At 39.1% G+C, this 17,143-nt stretch overlaps 1 protein-coding gene across 1 annotated transcript; it reads left to right on the top strand.

Annotated features, from left to right (window-relative positions):
* Window positions 1-1,662: 1,662 nt before the first annotated feature.
* On the top strand, window positions 1,663-3,409 carry LOC130716230 (RING-H2 finger protein ATL52-like). The gene has a single exon (XM_057566435.1). It carries the CDS (start codon window positions 2,282-2,284, stop codon window positions 3,335-3,337), a length of 1,056 nt encoding a protein of 351 aa, XP_057422418.1. The 5' UTR covers window positions 1,663-2,281; the 3' UTR covers window positions 3,338-3,409.
* The last annotated feature ends 13,734 nt before the right edge of the window (window positions 3,410-17,143 follow it).

Below are 17,143 nucleotides of genomic sequence, written 5' to 3'. Positions count from 1 at the left end.
TTTCTTTAACAAAGGTTGTAGATGAGAAGTATACTAACTAGTAACAATTGGGACATGCAAATATGGCTGTTCTAGTGGGCTACAGTCCCATACAGATCGATAGGTTGCATTGAGGAGAGACAACGAAGCACCATATCTTATTATAAATAGCAAAAGTGCTACCTTGCCAACGAACATTGTGAACTATTTACACTCAAGAGTTCACCATACTGCACAAGTTTTCATTCCATCTTGTCGAATTTTTTAAGAGTTTGTTAATTGATGCATTTTCACCGGGATTCTCTCATGTAAAAATTCTTTTAAGTCATCTCAAGTTAAAAAAATTCATCTACATATGCTTTTTTAGGTATGTATTAAATATGGATAAGTGAGTTATTAAATTCGTATAGGGTTGTCTAAATAATCCATGATAAAATTTAGGTTAAATAATTCATCATCTAAATACATTGGAGATAAGTGAGTTGAAATTTCAATATTTTATTTATTAATTTATTTTCAACTCATTTATCTCCAATGTGATTGGATGATGGGTTATTTAACTCAAACTTTATTATGGGTCATTTAGACAACTCATTTGTCTGTGAGGTTGTCTAAATGACCCATGATAAAGTTTGGATTAAATAACCCATCATCCAATCACATTGGAGATAAGTGAGTTGAAATTTCTATATTTTATTTATTAATCTATTTCCAACTCATCTTATTATAAATAGCAAAAGTGCTACCTTGCCAACGAACATTGTGAACTATTTACACTCAAGAGTTCACCATACTGCACAAGTTTTCATTCCATCTTGTCGAATTTTTTAAGAGTTTGTTAATTGATGCATTTTCATCGGGATTCTCTCATGTAAAAATTCTTTTTAAGTCATCTCAAGTTAAAAAAATTCGTCTACATATGCTTTTTTAGGTATGTATTAAATATGGATAAGTGAGTTATTAAATTCGTATAGGGTTGTCTAAATAACCCATGATAAAATTTAGGTTAAATAATTCATCATCCAAATACATTGGAGATAAGTGAGTTGAAATTTCAATATTTTATTTATTAATTTATTTTCAACTCATTTATCTCCAATGTGATTGGATGATGGGTTATTTAACTCAAACTTTATTATGGGTCATTTAGACAACTCATTTGTCTGTGAGGTTGTCTAAATGACCCATGATAAAGTTTGGGTTAAATAACCCATCATCCAATCACATTGGAGATAAGTGAGTTGAAATTTCTATATTTTATTTATTAATCTATTTCCAACTCATTTATCTCAAATGTGATTGGATGATGAATTATTTAACCCAAACTTTATCATGGATCAATAAAGAAAGAAATAGACACAAAATCTTAGCACAAAAGAATAATAAAATTTACACGAGAGTATGTTGATCCAACGATAGCCTAAGTAATGCATTGATAGCAAAAAGGCCAGAAATATCTTTTAGCGTAACGCCACTTGATCTGTGAGGTACAACCAACTTGACGGCAAAATTAGCTCCACACATACTGTATGGCTATTATTAAGTTCTTCATGAAGAACTTGAACTTCATGCAATTGGCCGATAGGACAAGAAAAATTAAAGCAAGAAAAGCATTGATCATTTTAATAAATTCCCAACCAACTTCAACACCAATCAACCACCTCCTTAGTCATCAAATAATTTTAACAAAGCACAAGAAAGATGTAGCTAGCTAGAGAATAGAAAAGAATATTTAGAGTAAGAACTTCATTTTTCCTGGTCTTTGTCCTGCTTTATTTTTAGGCCCTTTTCTCACGTTTTCTATCTTCCCTTCTACTTGTGTTCTGCCAAGTTTGTCTTCTTCCTCTTCTTACTCCTTTCTCTTTCAAGGATAATCTATAAAAATAGAAATCCTCTTTTTCTTGCACCCATGCTTCTTATCAAATTTTGGTTCTCACATTAATTTCCAGGATATAATGTCAGATACAATTCTTTTGAATGTTAGCTTATTGCACAAGCTTATCTATAACATTTCTGCTCCCTGCAAAGTTATATATAAGTCCAGTTCTATTGTAGTGCACTAATTATCAAAATTTCTCTCTTTTCTCTGAAGGCGAAGAAGGAAAACTAAATTTGAACCATGATTATTGAATTCGGCCACGTCAAGGTTTTGGAGGTTTCCGGAACTGCAATGCGACCGTGATTTCGGCCACGGCAACCTAATTTATTCACAATTTTTCGCAGTACAAAGAAACCCAATCCAACCACCACAGATAGCGCAACCGCAATTTAAAACCTCTTGTGTGTTCAAATTATTGTCCCCATGGCTTCCCTTGGCTACCCTAAAACCTGGATTCCTTATGTGAACAGCAGAGACTGTTCTCAAGGAATTTGTAGCGTGTACTGTCCACAATGGTGTTACATAATCTATCCTCCTCCTCCACCCTTTGAATACCCTAGCGATGTTGATTCAAGCCCAAATTTCTCCCCTGTGGTTATTGCAATCGTTGGGATTTTAGCCACTGCTTTTATACTTCTAAGTTACTATGTCATCATATCCAAGTACTGTGGCCATAGAGAATCTAGGGGAAGAGAGAACACTGAACAGAATGATGAATTGCAAGACATTCAAAATCATGAACCATGGCAAGTTACAAACACAGGCTTACATGAAGCTCTAATCAAGTCCATTGCAGTTTATAAATTCAACAAAGGAGATGGCTTTATTGGAGGAATAATGGACTGTTCTGTTTGTCTTAGTGAGTTTGAAGATGGTGAAAGTGTTAGACTCTTGCCAAAATGCAACCATGCTTTCCATCTTCCATGTATTGACACTTGGCTCAAATCTCACTCTACCTGTCCACTATGTCGTTCTTGCATATTCCCTTCCAATAATGCTTCAGCACTTGAGGTTGCAACACCAATGGTAGTGGAGATTCCTTCAATGAATAATGAAGCTAATTCAGAAAATCAAAATGTTGATGCAAGTGGCAATGAATTTGGAAGCATCATGAATCATGGTGGAACTGATTCAAAGGCTGAATTGCGTGCTTTTAGTGATTTGGGATGGCATAGAATAATTGAGATTAGAGATGAAGTGTGTGAATCGTTTAGAAGGTCGATGTCTATGGACCATTCTTGTCAAAGTGGTGTTTCAGTTGCTAATATGCTGCATATGAATCAAGAGGAAGAAGATGAAGGGTGCTCTTCTGGTGCTAGTCCATCAAAAAAATCATTAGGAGAAAGTAGCAAGATCAACTATAAAGGAAAGAAGTTGCATTGTGTATTGAGGCCAATTTCAATGAAGAGGTCATTTTCCAGTGGAAGATTCTCACATAGAAAAAGTGACAAAGGAAGGGAGGGAGATATTCCTGTTTGAGAATTTCCATTTTGTTTATTTTCTAAGTATGATTAAGAAGATTAATTAAAGGAAGAAGATGAAATTGACGAATTTTTTTGTGTGAAAATTGTATACTCTGCTATGGTATACTCCTCCACTCCATAACGATTTTTTTTTTTAATTTTTTAATTATTTCAAACTTTGGTTGTTTTAGAAATGTAAAACTTGTTTCATTAATTTTTTTTTCGTAATCAATTTTTTTTCTTAATATGTACCCTCATTTCGTGTTGGTTGATTACAGGTAAAGAAATGTTTCCAAAGATAAGAATAAGAAACACAAGAATGTCTCTCATCCAATCAAATTCACCATTAAGTCCCATATTTTGCTTCAAAACTCACTAAATAGTAAATAACGTAGGTTTCTTGTGAGAGTTTAGTACTCCCCCGTTCCTATATAACTGACACTATATTGATCATTTTTTTTGTTCCTTTTTATTTGACACTTTTACAATTGAGAGAGAGAGCATTAATTATACTTTACCAATTGTACTCTTCATGGTAAGAAAATTGAAAAGTTAGAATTAATAAGTGAGATAAAGGGTATAATAAGAAGTTAGATAGTAATTTTAATAAAACAATAACATTAATTGTTATTTCTTAATACTTGTGCAACAACCTTAAAGTCTCAGTTCTTCTCATTTAATTGGATTTTTTCTCTCTTTGCATTATAGAACTCATCAATTATGAATAGAAATTAAAAAAAAGTAAATTAGGGTAATTTTGAAAAGTTGAAATAAATTTAGAACAAATTTAATTTTATCAACTACTTTAACTACATTTTTTAAGAGGCGTGAAATAGTAGTTTGATTCTTATAAATTAGAACAGAAAGAGAGTAGTATCACTCTTGTAGGAAAGCAGAAGGATAAATGAGATAAGTGAGGTATAAGGGGAGTATTTTAATTCTAATATATTTTATACTATTTGCATATAACCAATAAAGGTTCCCTTTAATTTAAAAACCAATAAAAGTATGTACAAACAAAACAATAAAAAATGTGGAATATGTTTTTTTCTAGGCAGTTTGTATCCATTGAATTAGCAATGTTACAATTTTCAGTGAATATCTAGCTAGACAGCAGCCTAATAATCTGTCTATAATTATGCAATCCTCATAGTGTAAAATTATATTTTTTTCAGTTTTCATCCCATTGAAAATGCCATTGATCTTGAGTGATGTTGAATTCTGCGAAACCTTAATTGAATGGGAGTTACAATCTGGGTCCACATCCATTAACAGATAGCAGTCGAGCAGAGCACACCCTTACATTATTGTCCGGATGTCATTGTAATTGGGTCAGGGTATGAATTTTTAAATGGGTAATCTAAGATGGGTAATAGGAGAATTTAAAAATGTTTTTTCATCCGAGTAAAATTTGGATTTAGTCCCTAGTTTTTGGGAAACTACTCAATTTTGGTGCAAAAGGTAATGGTCTAATAACCTTACCACATGGATGTTTATTCAAGTTTTTAGTAAACATTAAGAAATCTAAATCATGATGACCAGACTGGATTTAGATAATTTTTAGGTTTTTTAACCAAAACTAATTTGCTCAAATTTAAGTTCTTATCAAAGGAATAAAGTATAAAATGTTGCTATGAAGTAAAAAGTAAAAATCAAACAAGAACAAGTGACAAACTGGTACTAAATTTGCATAAGTTTTGCATAATACATACTCAAGAATTCTGAATTTTCTATTAGTCACTTTTGCTTGGATTTTAAGCATTTCAATGAACTTTTAGAGCAATGAATCACGAACCTTGATTGAAGTTACAAATTTTCAAGTGATAGGCAAAAATATAAACCGAAAACTAATGGCAAAAAAATCACAACCTTACACGTGTCCTAATCAAACATATATAGCTTCCACGCGTCTTGCAAGTCTTCAGCTTCTTTAAACCGCTAGTCGAAATGCTCGTTAAAACTGCCCTCTAACCAATTAGTCGAAATTTCATACAAGGTTGGCAGTGCTGCCTAAGTTAAGCCATGTATTTCGACCGAAACATTAATCTTCAACTCATTCTTCTTCATGAAATTAGACTGGTGAAGACTTGGCGAATATTTTCAGGTTAACAATGGCATTACTGATCCTACGTGGATATGTCACATGTCACGTGTTTAATGAGGCTTACAAAAAAAAATTATATTTAAATTTCACCGAATTGTATTGGATCTCATCCAACTTTAATTGTGTAAGGTCGATGGTGAAGGTGAAGTTTCGAGCTGGCCGTGTGCTGATCGGGGTCGTTGTCTGGTGTTGTTCCCCTTAGGTTTTTATGCTTTCGCTTTTCAGTTGATGTTTTGTGCTGATTTACGTGCCTTGATAAATTAACCGCTGTAAAAGCCTATTATCCGCTCCGTGTTTTTGTTTACACAGCGGCTGCATCCCAAACCGCTGTAAAAGCCCTTTTTCTGGTGTAGTGTAGATACATTTAAGTTCATGAATTATAAAGTATTTTTGACGAGGTTTGACTCTGAATGTATACTTTATGTTTTGTTACGTGAGAGAGTTACAAAGGATTTGACTCTTAAGAAAATGAACTCTCCATGTTGGAGGAGACGATATTGATCATCTCTGAGTGATGAACATTAAGGCTTCTTTTCATGCTTAATTGATTTGAGCATGGAAAAATCTTTGTGAGCATAAGCGCTAGCTTTTCAAGTCTTCACATCTTCCCTTTATACTTCTGAATCTTCTATATGATGGATTAGAGTTGTTAGATCTTGTACTTCATGGAGATTCTACCTGTTGGATCAAACGGTACAAAGTGTACTGGTGTTAGAGTGTGTATTGTTTGATTAAGACCTTTTGCCATAAACATGTAATCTGTTATCTAGCAGGTAGCATAGGTCTGAACTTTTATCGTTGGTGTACAAATATGGCAATGTGATAGTGACACCACGATTCCTTCATAGCGTTGTGTTAGGTCTTGAGATTTAATCTTTGAAACTTCTACACAAAGATTTCTTGGCTATTTCTTCAACGGGAAGTTTACTTGATTTGACATTCTACCTTGCTTTGAGTGTGAGCTTGATTCTTCATATGATCTTTTGCTTATGTCATCTTCATTCTGCTTCGGACAATCTTTCTTTATCGTTCTTCAATTCTTCTGTTTTTCAGACGATGATTCATGCTTCAGTCATTCTGCTTTCTTTCAGATGATTTGACTGTGAAGCTTGTTCTTAATTCTTTCTTCTAAAGCTGCAGACTTCGTTTCATGATGAACGTTGTTCCTTTTTGAAGTTCTGCTTTCATCGTTCTTCTAAGCTTCGCAGATGTAACGCCCCGATTTCTCGAGTGTCACACAGTAACCAATTAACCCATTTTCACAGAGAATTTTCGTCGATTCAATTATTAATCTTCAATTAATGACAAAGGTTCTTTTATTGCGAAACTATGGAAAACTTAACCAAATAACCTGCGGAATAAAAAAAAATTGTCGTAAACCTCGACATTAAATTAGTCCACGGCAAAATAAAAATAATCGTTTGAAAAAAAATCCTTAAGGTAAGATTACATCAATCCTTTGAAAAGGAAATATCCAAAGAAAGAAGATAAATAAAGTACGGTGCTAAACGGTCTCTCTACCCAACAAAAAAGTATAAGTCACTCGGACTCCTCATCATCTTCATCTACTTCTACGGGCTCCAGCAGATTGAAGAACCCTCTAAGCTTCCGCCGCGGCTTTCACTGATCCTTAGCCTTCTGCTCGTCGGGGTCGACCACTGGGTCTGGTATCAATGGTGCACTGGGCTCTGCTAATGGCTGCTCAGAAGCGATCTCCATATCCTCCGAAGGATCCAACTCCTCCTCAGATACTTGCACAGATGATGTCTTGGAACCCATTTCCATAGGGAGTTGGAAACGAGGGGGTGCATAATGTGACGCCCGAGGCCGACGAGGGCGGGGAGTGATCGCCGGTGCAGTGAGGCACGGACAAGGAGCGGCTCCTGGTAGGCTTCTAGGCGGAGGGGCACATGAATGAACCGATCTCACACCCGAACAAGAGGTATTCCGAGACTGTATAGGGATGGACTATACAGTTGAGGAGGGCATAAGAGATTTGATTGGTACTACTCATGACAACAAGTTGCAACTTCTTTTCGAGAGCCCAACTGATAAGAACTCCATGGTTAAGTGTGCTTGCCTTGGAGCAATGTCGTGATGGGTGACCTCCTGGGAAGTTTTCCTGGGAAGTGCGCGAGTGAGGAAAAAGCGCACTGAAAAGACTCGTGTTGTTACCGTGAGGCCAGTCGTCAAGTCGGGATGTTACATTTGTGGTATCAGAGCTTGTCGAGTCTTTCGGGAGTCTTTGGGGAATATGTCTTCTGTGCTAGGTTGTGTGACTGTTGGTCAATTCGCAAGTGTACGAATACCTCCGGGTTTTAAAATATCGAACCTCAGGGATTGTGAGTGAGAATTGTTGATTTAAGCCTAAAGTTTGCAAGTTCTTAAAACAGTAAAATTCAGAAATTGGTTTTGGTTGATTGTGACAAAGGTTTTGCAAAAGAGCAATGTTGAAAATGATGTAAATAACAATTGATGGAAAATTGCCTTGGGTTGTTGATCATCTAATCCACTTTAGTTCACCTATCCTATGCATGTGAAACCTTGATTTATCTCTTGTTGTTATAGCCTATGTACTTACTAGTTGATTCCTCACAAAAGTAATTCTCTCAAACTGAAAGATAAGCCCAATTCTTTGTGTACTTAAACATTCATAAGAGGTAAATAAGCATGTATATTCAGGCCAACAAAACCCCACCCTTACTCTATGCCTAGAAGCAAGTATAGAAGGATCTATTTCAATTCATGTCCCTAAATCATAACAAACTTCCATTTGATTATAATCTAGCCTATAGCAAAGGTGCACCAAAGCTAAACATGCATTAAGGAATTGAAATACAAGATTGAATCAAGAACTCATGCATAGAGATAGGATTTAACAAACTAAAATTTCATAGATTCTCTTAACCCAAAGCAAAAAAAGAAACTAGCCACTCATGGCTAGAGAATTCATGCAGAAAATGTAATGAAAACCTGAGAAAAATACAAGTTGGAAGCCTCCCTTGGCCCCAAAGTTCTCCTCAACTCTCAAACTTGATAAAAAATGAGTAAAAATGTCTAACTCCCAAAAGAAATTGGCCTAAGCCTTATTTATAAGCAAAACAAACGAGACTGGGCGCTCAGGCGCCAATTCAGAGCGCCTGAGCGCCAATTGCATGTGAAAAACATGCCTCTGGACCAGCGCCTGGGCGCCAATTCCCTGGCTTCCGACATTTTGTACTAGCGCCTAGGCGCCAATTCCCAGCGCCTAGGCGCTCAAGCTCGCCTGGAACAGCCTTTTCAGCTTCTGTAACTCCTCTTTAATTCCTCTTTTAAGTCTTCCTTCAATTCCAAGCTTCTTGGCTTTCTTTCGTCTTTAGTTTTTGATCTGCAAACTTAACCATAAAGACAAGGAAAAATCTAGAAGCTCAAAGAGCTCATTAGCACAAGAGGTCCTTCATAAAACAAAAGAAAATCATGCAAGTCCTAAACTTAACTTAAAATGCAAGAAAACTCCCTATAAAACTATAAAATTACTAAAACAAAACAAAGACTCAAGAAAAGATAAAAATGCATGAGAATGCATGAAACACTACATGAGACTCAACAAAAAGACTCAAAACAAACAAAGAAGTGACCTTAAAAACACTACAAAAATAGGGTCATCAGTGACTCTGCAAAGAGTGAAAATTGATTGTCTGCAAGCGATTTTTCACTTAGAATTGATTGAAGTTCTTGCTTAATCATATTGTATAGTTATGTTAGATGCTATCTTATGATGAGTACTAACTGTTTGTTTGACTTAACAGAACATGGTGAACACTAACCAACTAGCTGAGATGATGGCCACTATGGCTCAAGTTGTGACTGCACAGGCAAATGACAATGCTATGAGGCGTACTGCTGATGAGGCACGTGATCAGCATCAGCGTCAGAGAGAAGTGACACTGGACCAGAACAAGGGCCCGAATGATTTCAGGAGACAAGATCCACCAAAGTTCTCGGGTGGTACTGACCTGGACAAAGCGGATCTCTGGATCCAGGAGATCGAGAAGATATTCGGTGTATTGCAAACTGTTGAGGGTGCCAAGGTAGGCATGGCAACTTATTTGCTGCTGGGTGATGCTGAGTACTGGTGGAGAGGCACCAGGGGGAGTATGGAAGCTAATCATGAGGAGATCAACTGGAACTCCTTTCGAACTGCGTTCTTGGAAAAGTATTTTCCAACTAGTGCTCGGGATGAGCGGGAGGCACAGTTTCTGACACTGCGTCAAGGAGGTATGTCTGTACCTGAATTTGCTTCCAAGTTGGAGTCTTTGGCGAAGAATTTCCAATTTTTCAACGATCACGTTGATGAGCGCTACATGTGTAAGCGTTTTGTTAATGGACTGAGGCCGGATATCGAGGACTCGGTGAGGCCATTAGGAATCATGCGTTTTCAGTCGTTGGTTGAGAAAGCCACAGAAGTGGAACTGATGAAGAATAGGAGGTTGAACCGTGCGGGAACTGGAGGGCCAATGAGGTCAGGCTCTCAAAATTTTCAAGGCAAAGGGAAATTTCAGAGCAGGAGGCCGTATCAACGTCCTGCTGGGAGAGGGTTTGCCTCAGGATCTTATAGACCCATGGCGGGTACTGCTGGTGGTTCTGTGAACCAGACCGTGAACAGGGAGGTGACCTGCTTCAAGTGTGGAAAGCCGGGGCACTACGCTCGTGCTTGTCCCGACACGAGACCCCAATGCTTTAATTGTAACAAATTGGGGCACACTGCCGCTCAGTGCAGGGCACCCAAGACGGAACCAACCGTTAACACTGCTCGTGGAAAGCGTCCTGCTGCTAAAGCGAGAGTCTACACCATGGATGGTGAAGATACGGAAGGAGTCGACGGTCTGATCAGAGGAGACTGTGAGATTGACAATAATCTCCTAACTGTACTTTTCGATTCCGGTGCAACGCACTCATTTATCTCTAGAGAATGTGTGACCAGATTGAAACTTCCTATTACTGCTTTGAGCTTCGATCTTATAGTTACCACCCCTGCCAAAACTTTACTTGCTAATGCTGCATGTATGTATTGTCCGGTAACATATAGAGATAGAGTCTATCATGCTAACCTAGTATGCCTAACTCTCAAGAACCTAGATGTTATCCTAGGAATGGATTGGTTGTCCCACTATCATTGTCTTTTGGACTGCAACCGGAAGAGAGTGGTATTTCCTGACTCGGATCTTTCTGAGTATCTATCTGCCAATCACATTAGTGTCTCTTTGAACGAAGGATCTCAAGAGTACTCCGTATTGCTAAGCTTAGAGAGTAAAGGGAACCCGGAAGTGAACAATATTCCAGTTGTGAGAGACTTCACGGATGTTTTTCCTGGTGATGTACCTGGATTGCCGCCTGTACGCGACATTGAGTTTGCTATTGACATCGTACCGGGAGCAGGGCCGATTTCGATTGCACCGTATCGTATGGCACCTGCGGAGTTAGTGGAATTGAAGTTTCAATTAGAGGATCTGCTGTCGAAGGGATTTATCCGACCAAGCGTTTCACCTTGGGGAGCGCCAGTCTTATTGGTGAAGAAGAAGGACGGGAGATCTAGATTATGTGTCGACTACCGACAACTAAACAAAGTAACCGTCAAGAATAGGTATCTGTTACCTAGAATTGATGATTTGATGGATCAACTTCGAGGAGCTGCGATATTCTCAAAGATAGACCTGAAGTCGGGTTACCATCAGATCAGAGTAAAGACTGAGGATATCCAGAAGACGGCATTCAGAACTCGTTATGGACACTATGAATATCTGGTAATGCCATTTGGGGTGACAAACGCACCTGCTATATTCATGGACTACATGAACAGGACCTTCCATACATTCTTAGACCGATTCTTCGTGGTGTTTATCGACGACATTTTGATTTACTCAAAGAATGCTGAGGATCATGAGGGGAACTTGCGTCAGGTTTTACAAGTGCTGAGGGAGAAGGAGTTATACGCCAACCCTTCGAAGTGCGAATTTTGGCTCGAAGAAGACAAATTCTTAGGCCATGTGATCTCTAAAGAGGGTACAGCTGTGGACCCAGCAAAGGTAGAGACCGTATTGGCATGGGAACGGCCAAGGAGTGTGACTGAGATCAGGAGTTTTGTCGGTTTGGCGGGATATTATCGTCGTTTCATCGAGAACTTCGCCAAGATTGTTGGACCTTTGACTCAACTTACGAGGAAGGATCAACCTTTTGCATGGACCGAAGCGTGCGAAACTAGCTTTCAGACGATGAAGGAACGTTTGACGACGTCACCTGTACTAGTTCTACCGCAACCAGAGGAACCGTATGAGGTGTATTGTGATGCGTCGCATCAAGGTTTGGGATGTATGCTGATGCAACATCGGAAAGTAGTGGCTTATGCCTCACGACAACTGAAGGTTCACGAGAAGAATTATCCGACTCATGACTTAGAACTAGCTGCCATCGTATTCTCACTGAAAATCTGGAGACATCACTTATATGGATGCAATTTCACCATATTCAGTGATCATAAGAGTTTGAAGTACTTGTTTGAGCAAAAGGAGCTGAACATGAGACAACGACGGTGGATGGAATTTCTCAAGGATTACGAGTTTACCCTACAATATCATCCTGGAAAGGCTAATGTTGTTGCTGATGCCTTGAGCAGGAAGATGCATATCTCGTCAATGATGGTTAAAGAGCTGCAACTGCTGGAACAATTTCGAGATTTGAGCTTGGATGTGAGATTTTCCGAGGGAGAACTGAAGTTCGGAATGATCAGAATCGCCAATGGATTGATGGAAGAAATCCGAGACCAACAGTAACAAGATGAAATTCTACTTGGAAAAAGGAGTTTGGTAATTCAGGGTAAGGACCCGGAATTCAACATAGGAAGTGACAATATCCTACGGTGTAAGGATAGAGTTTGCGTACCTAACAATCCTGACTTGAGGAGGTTGATTATGGACGAAGGTCACAAGAGCAAGTTGAGCATTAATCCTGGAATGAAAAAGATGTACCAAGACTTGAAGATTAATTTTTGGTGGCCAGGAATGAAAAGACAAGTGGCTGAGTATGTAGCTGCGTGTTTAACCTGTCAGAAAGCAAAGGTGGAACATCAGAAATATTCAGGTATGCTACAAAGCTTGGATGTACCAGAATGGAAATGGGATAGCATATCGATGGATTTTGTCGTGGCTTTGCCAAGAACTCAGAAGGGATATGATTCGATTTGGGTAATAGTGGATCGATTGACTAAGTCGGCTCACTTTATACCTGTGAGAACTACATACAACGTGGAGAAACTATCATAGATTTATATAGCTGAGATTGTACGCCTTCATGGAGTACCGACCAGTATTGTTTCCGATTGAGACCCAAAGTTTACTTCACATTTTTTAGGAGCTCTTCAGGAGGCTTTGGGGACAAGGCTAAGATTAAGTTCTGCTTATCATCCACAGACTGATGAACAGACTGAGAGAACTATCCAATCATTGGAAGATTTACTACGAGCTTGCGTATTAGACAACAAGGGCAGTTGGGATAACCTATTGCCATTGATTGAGTTCACTTACAACAACAGTTTTTATACGAGCATAGGTATGGCACCGTATGAAGCTTTGTATGGTCGCAAGTGTCGAACCCCTTTGTGTTGGTATCAAAATGGAGAGAATCTGTTAGTAGGACCAGAACTTCTGCAACAGACAACCGAGAAGATCAAGCAGATCAGAGAGAAAATGAAAACTTCTCAGAGTAGACAGAAGAGTTATGCCGATCAGAGGCGCATAACTCTAGAATTTGAAGAAGGAGATCATGTATTTCTACGAGTTACACAGACTACGGGAGTTGGTCGAGCAATTAAGTCAAGGAAGCTTACGCCAAAGTTCATTGGACCTTATCAGATTACTCGTCGAGTAGGACCAGTAGCTTATCAGATTGCACTACCACCATTTCTATCGAACATTCATGATGTATTCCATGTGTCACAACTGAGGAAGTATATTGCGGATCCGACGCATGTTACCGAACTTGATAACATTGAGTTGAAGGATGATCTGTCTTTCGAGACACCGCCAATTAGCATTGGTGACACAAGGATAAAACAGTTGAGAGGAAAAGAGATTGTGTTAGTGAAGGTCATTTGGAACCAAGACACCAGTGATGCGACATGGGAGCTGAAGGAAAAGATCAAGGAACAGTATCCGGAACTTTTTACTGAACCTTAAGTTTCGAGGTCGAAACTTTCTTTTTGGAGGGTAGTAATGTAAGACCCAAGTTTTTAAGTTTAGAATAAGGGAATAAAATTCCTATTCACGATTAGGTTTGATGTATCGTGAAGGAAAACCTGAACAAGTGTTTATTGAATGGAATAAATTTATGAAGGAGAAAGTTCAGGAAAAGGCTAAGGATTGTATCAAAGTCGATAAAAGTTATAGCACGATTAGTATACGCTTAAACCTAGGGCCAGAGCGCTAGTAAATAGCTAATTTGCACTTAAAGACACGATGGAAACTAATTCCAAAAATCTTCAGAGAAATGTTAGAACTTCTCTTTATCCTTCCATGACAAGCGTTTTGATGCGAAACCCTGAGATATACGAACATCCAATTCCAATCCTCGGAGGTTTGCCGAAACTAAAACCCTGATAGTTCAAGAAACCTAAAATGAACGGTCGATGAAGACTTTTTCTATTCGGAGCTTCAAACGAAGATTCCACACGCGTTCACCCATTTCTCTTGATGTTTCCAATCTTTCTTCAGAAGGAAGTTTTCTCTTCCGACATCCACTGCAAAAAGTAGTTTTTCGGGTAAAATATATTTACACCGACTTTGGATTGTTTACCTTAATTCCAAGAAACCTCTTTTGAGTTTTGGAATTCTGTCACCAAAACCTATCTTAGAATTCACGGAGAATGGCGCCGGAAAAATCGAAATCGCGAAATTTTCATTTTCCCGCATTTTCTCATCTCCTATAAATAGGAGAAAAAAAATCAAAACCTTCACCATTTCCATCACCCAAACCCGCGAGCTTCAAGGAGGAGGAGGAAGAGAAGATTTTCGCCGTTTCTTGCTTGATCGCTTCATCGTTCGTTGCTGCTTGAAGGTATCGAGGTATTGATGCTAATCCTTACTTCTGATCGTCAATTCCGTCGTTTTTCACTATGTCTTTCTGTGCTCTAAGTTTTGAGGTTTTTGCAAAACTGTCCAAATAACTTCATCTTTCTATCTAAACCACTTCCCTACGTGCCCAAGAGCATGTTTAGCGGATTACATTTTGCTAATCTCGCCGAATTGCCGCCGAGTTTCAATTCTGCTCCAAATACCCATTTTTAGACAAAGTTTCATCCTTTATACTGAAAACTCTCGACTTAGCTTAGTGCTAGTAGGATTAGTTGTCATAAACGTTGTTGGTGACGTCCCCATCCAATTTGTTTTTCGAATTTCCAATTTTGAAATTCTGAGCTAAAAATATTGACCAAAATACCCCTGCGACAGTTTTCGATCCGATAATTTTTCTGAGTTTAGATTCGCCTTAGTTACGACTAATAATAACCTAGGAACCAAGTTTGATCGAAGAAAAATCGGCGCACACAATTAAAGTGTGTGGCCGTGAGCTCTCCAAGGGAAGGGGGAAAATTCCTTTTTCGAAAACTTGTCCGATCGCGTTAGATTATCGTACTTCGGAGTATATGCTACTTCGTGTAACCTTAGTGAGTGTTGAGTGCTGAGTTTCTGACTGATTATGATGGAATTCTGTGGTTTTTGCTCTAAGGTTCATTTGAGGATTTTCAAGAAGAGGAAGGCATAGAGTGTGAAGGAACACTCGAGGATAACGCTGGAGGAGCTGCAGGTGAGGGCTACTCACTGAACTATTAGTTAATGCTTTAGGTGTCGACGAATTCGACTTGATTTACTGTTTATGCACTTGTTTGTGTTTGACTGGGAAAATGTTTTCTGAGGCTTCGGCTGACAATGATGATTATTCATCTATTGATTGTTTTTTAGATTGACTTACATGCTAAGTGCTACATGGTTAATCTAGGATGTGTGATATTTGCCCTATATGCTAAGTGCTACATGGTTAATCTAGGATGTGTGATATTTTCCCTATATGCTAAGTGCTACATGGTTAATATAGGATGTGTTGATATTTGTGCCATGACTGTTGGATTGCGCTAATTTGACTATGCAATTACACATATATCTGTTATGCTTCAGAGTGAGGATAACGGGCATGTTATGCCAAATTTATTATGAGATTTTGGAAAGTTTGACGGGACGAACGGAGATTCGGACCTTGTTATTGTTTTAGTGGATCGAGACATTCTCTGGGAGTTATATGGGATTATGGGATCTTTGAAACTCATAAGATTTGCTATAAAACTAAATGGAAACTATTTTACAAGGAAAATTCATAAGACATTAAACAACCTCTAAATCTTTAAAATAATGATAACAATCTCGAAGGAAAGCTTAGGATTCAAATCTTAGTTTTTGGAAAATGAGAAGTGTCGTCGAGTCCAAGTGTTGAGGAAACTAATAAGTTCTGAGTATGTTGATACTCTTTGCTCGAGGAGCAGTTTTTGTTGTTGGGCTATCTAGAAGATAAGCCGGGAAACGGGTAGTTTCCGAGTATGTTGATACTCTTTGCTCGCTGAGCAGTTTTGACCATCGGATGGAGATGAGTCGGATGATTCGAGAAATCATCATGAGATAATGTGTTTTATAATTAATTCTCTTTTGTCGCAGAATCGACTTTTTCCTTAGGGTATGCTTTTAGACACAAACACTGCGGTGATTCTTAGTAGCAGACCGAAATGGCAGACCTTCGGGTTTACTGCTGATCTGACTACCGTTGTTGTTGGTGTAAGAGGCACGCGGGCCGAAATGGTCCCACCGTGGCTGGTGTTAGGGCTGATCCGTTTGATGCCCATCCCTCCGGAATGCATCTTGTCAACCGACATCTCATTCATGCAACATGCATACTGACTTAGTTGCCGAGTGTGATTGATACTTGTTAATCTTACTTGATGCATGTTAATTGTTATTATTGTCATTTATATTCTTTGGGAGATATACGATGTTATGATGCTATCACTAACTACTAAGCTTGAGTAGCTATCCCTTAAACTGTAACTATTGGATTTATTACTTACATAATTCTTTAGAGTTGACCCTCGCGTCTTCTGTGTGTGCTTTGGCGGACTACGCCCTTTGTCAGATGTCTATGTCGGACTGGTTCACGATGGTTCTCCCTTCGGAGGGGACTAGATTCGAGATGCTAGATCAGGATGACCCCGGCTCATGGGTGGTCGACCCCGCTGGCCACCGAGCGACTTACTCGGGGAGGATTATGGAGGACCGTGTCGACCGTCTGGGACACTTGACGGAAGGAGTGCTGAGGAGATACACTGTGAGCTTCAACCTGCCACCCGGCGTGCACTGCCGACCCGGTGTAGGAGCACCACCACCACCGTCATCTTCGGATGATGAGGACCCCTCAGAGGAGGAGCCTGTGGGAAGGATTTCTGCGGAGTCTAGCTCACCCACTGTTGCTGTCATTGATGACCATGGCTCGGGCCCTAAGCCCGTGAGGCCAGCACAGGAGCGTGTCGCGGTAGCGAGAGGAGGGAGGATGGTGTACATTGACTTAGTCGTTCTGGATTCCGATTCGGACGATGATCACGCTAGCATGTAGTTGTGAGTGCTGGTGTGAGCTCCTCTAGACAGGATT

The sequence above is a fragment of the Lotus japonicus genome, chromosome 4 (assembly GCF_012489685.1).
Source record: "Lotus japonicus ecotype B-129 chromosome 4, LjGifu_v1.2".
Lineage (NCBI taxonomy): Eukaryota > Viridiplantae > Streptophyta > Magnoliopsida > Fabales > Fabaceae > Lotus > Lotus japonicus.
The sequence above is the reverse complement of the archived record's forward strand: the minus strand, read 5'-3'. Positions and strand labels throughout refer to the sequence as shown.